Below are 2,113 nucleotides of genomic sequence, written 5' to 3'. Positions count from 1 at the left end.
TAAGTTACACAGTGAAGATGAACTTTGCAAGGCGAGCGCTCCCTAGAGAACACCCAGCCCCGCGGAGGGCAGCAGGCTCCACCCATGTCTGCAGTTTTGGTCCGGCCTCGGAGTAACCACCCTAGCAGCGGGAAGTTTCGCGTGTGCGCAGTAGGTCTGCCCAGTGCCGCGTGGGAAAGGCGGGTCCTTCCTATCTCTTGCGTCATATCAACTGCGACGCAAGACGTCACCGGCTTGTCTGGGAAGGTCAATCGCGGCTGCAGGCGGATACGCATGCGCTTTATGCCCGCTGTTGCTGAAGCTTGCGCGTTAACAGCTTTGGCTGCTCTGCAGTGGTGCAGAAATGCTGTGCCGACTCGGCGGTCGGTGGCTGCGGCCGCTCCCTGCCCTGCAGCTGCGGGCTAGGGACCCGCCGCTTGCGCCGGTTCCTACGAGCGGCGCCAAACGCCCCACTCTGTCAGTGTGGGCTGTGGCACCAGTCTCTGCAGTCCATGCGAACGGCTGGTATGAGGCCCTAGCCGCGTCTTCGCCGGTGCGGGTTGCGGAAGAAGTACTGCTCGGCGTGCAGGCCACCACGGGCCTGCCCTGGTGGGGCAGCATTCTGCTCTCCACCGTGGCCCTGCGGGGTGCTGTCACGCTGCCTTTGGCCGCCTACCAGCACTACATCCTGGCCAAGGTGAGGGGCACCGAGCCGTGCGCGTACCCTGCGCTGCAACCCCTGCGGCGGAGAAAGGCTGACATTCACTCAGGGTTTTCGATCCCACGATATTGCCTGCTGCAGTGCTTAATGTTTAATCATCGTGACCATTTCATTGTGACCATTTTAGCGTTAAAAATAATTTAACTAGCATTAGGTGTGTTAAATAAGATATTTTGTGATACATGTACCTGTCATTTCGTTTGTCCTACTGGATTTGTACTCCAAGCACAAGTGGTTACTGTACTTGCTCTCGGGGAACGGAGTCAAAGAAATCAGTCACAGAAGAAATTGTGTTGGCGAAACCTATAAAATTCATGTCTTAAAAGTTTTAACAGCCAGTATGTCTGCAGCGTCTTTCGTCCCAAAGTATTCCAGCTGGTCTTTTTTCCTAGGAAGAAACTACTGGACTAACAGTTTGCGAACTTGATTCCTGTCCAGGCCCGACTAAGACTGTGTCTGGTTGGTGGCAGTCACTTGAACTTTTACTATTGAATCCTTTTTTCTGAGGAATAAGGATAGCAGTACCTTCCTTGCCTACTTCACAACGTTATCAGAGCAAGTCAGATAATACGGGTTCAAGTGCTTGATTATTCAAATGGGATATTTCAAAAATAGTGGCTTTCATGTTTTCAAGTTGTGAACATGGGGGAAAAAAACCGGAAACAAAACAGGAACGGAATCAGCAGCAACATTAAGGCAGTGAGCCATTTTACAGGAAGAATGAACACAGGGCAGGAATAAATGCTATTTTTATTTTTGATTTGTGGCTATCGCAGTGTATTAAAGGTTCTTAACAGACAGCTGTTTTCTCCGCTTACATTACTAGGAAATCTAGAGATGGAACAGTAAAGCTCAGGGTGCAGTTTTCATCTAATACTTCTAACCCTGTGAAGTAGGTGCTGTTATATGTTTTATATGTGAGGGAACCTGATTTTAGAGGTTAAGTTACTTGCCCAGGATCACATGGATAAGTATACATTGTGAATTTGGTTGTGACTGAGGACATTGTAAGCAAATTAACATCTTGTGCTTAGACTTAAGGTTTCTTGACATGATCAGTAAACTACATTTTTAAATGACTCGAGGGAATAATGTGAAAAATTCTGAGTGATTGTGAATAAAGATCTTTTATGTGCTCATAACAAAACCTATTTTTTTAGCTAGGTGGAAAATTTGCAGCCAGAAATAAAAGCTATTGCCAGGCATCTTAACCAAGAAGTTGTAGTTCGTGCAAATCAGTTGGGGTGGTCCGAAAGAGTTGCCAGGTAAGCGAATTATATCCATGTAAGAGCATACACACACACACACACACACACACCCACACACACACACATAAATAGTGATGTTAATTATAAGTTTGAGTATTCTGTAGTTTTGGCAGTAAAGTATTTCTTTTACATATATATATATATA

The 2,113-nt window shown here is 46.9% G+C and overlaps 1 protein-coding gene across 2 annotated transcripts in view; it reads left to right on the top strand.

The window, feature by feature from the left end:
• The first annotated feature begins 245 nt into the window (after window positions 1-245).
• Window positions 246-2,113, top strand: part of COX18 (cytochrome c oxidase assembly factor COX18) — a 13,267-nt gene continuing 11,399 nt past the window's right edge. For both annotated transcript variants that reach the window (XM_017864065.1, XM_017864064.1), the window contains exons 1-2: window positions 246-676; window positions 1,865-1,965. In XM_017864065.1, coding sequence (XP_017719554.1) covers window positions 344-676; window positions 1,865-1,965 — 434 coding nt within the window. In that variant the 5' untranslated portion in view covers window positions 246-343. The remainder of the gene's footprint in view (window positions 677-1,864; window positions 1,966-2,113) is intronic.

Source organism: Rhinopithecus bieti, unplaced genomic scaffold (assembly GCF_001698545.2).
Source record: "Rhinopithecus bieti isolate Rb0 unplaced genomic scaffold, ASM169854v2 scaffold_68671, whole genome shotgun sequence".
Classification (NCBI taxonomy): domain Eukaryota; kingdom Metazoa; phylum Chordata; class Mammalia; order Primates; family Cercopithecidae; genus Rhinopithecus; species Rhinopithecus bieti.
This window is presented reverse-complemented; position numbering and strand designations above follow the sequence as displayed.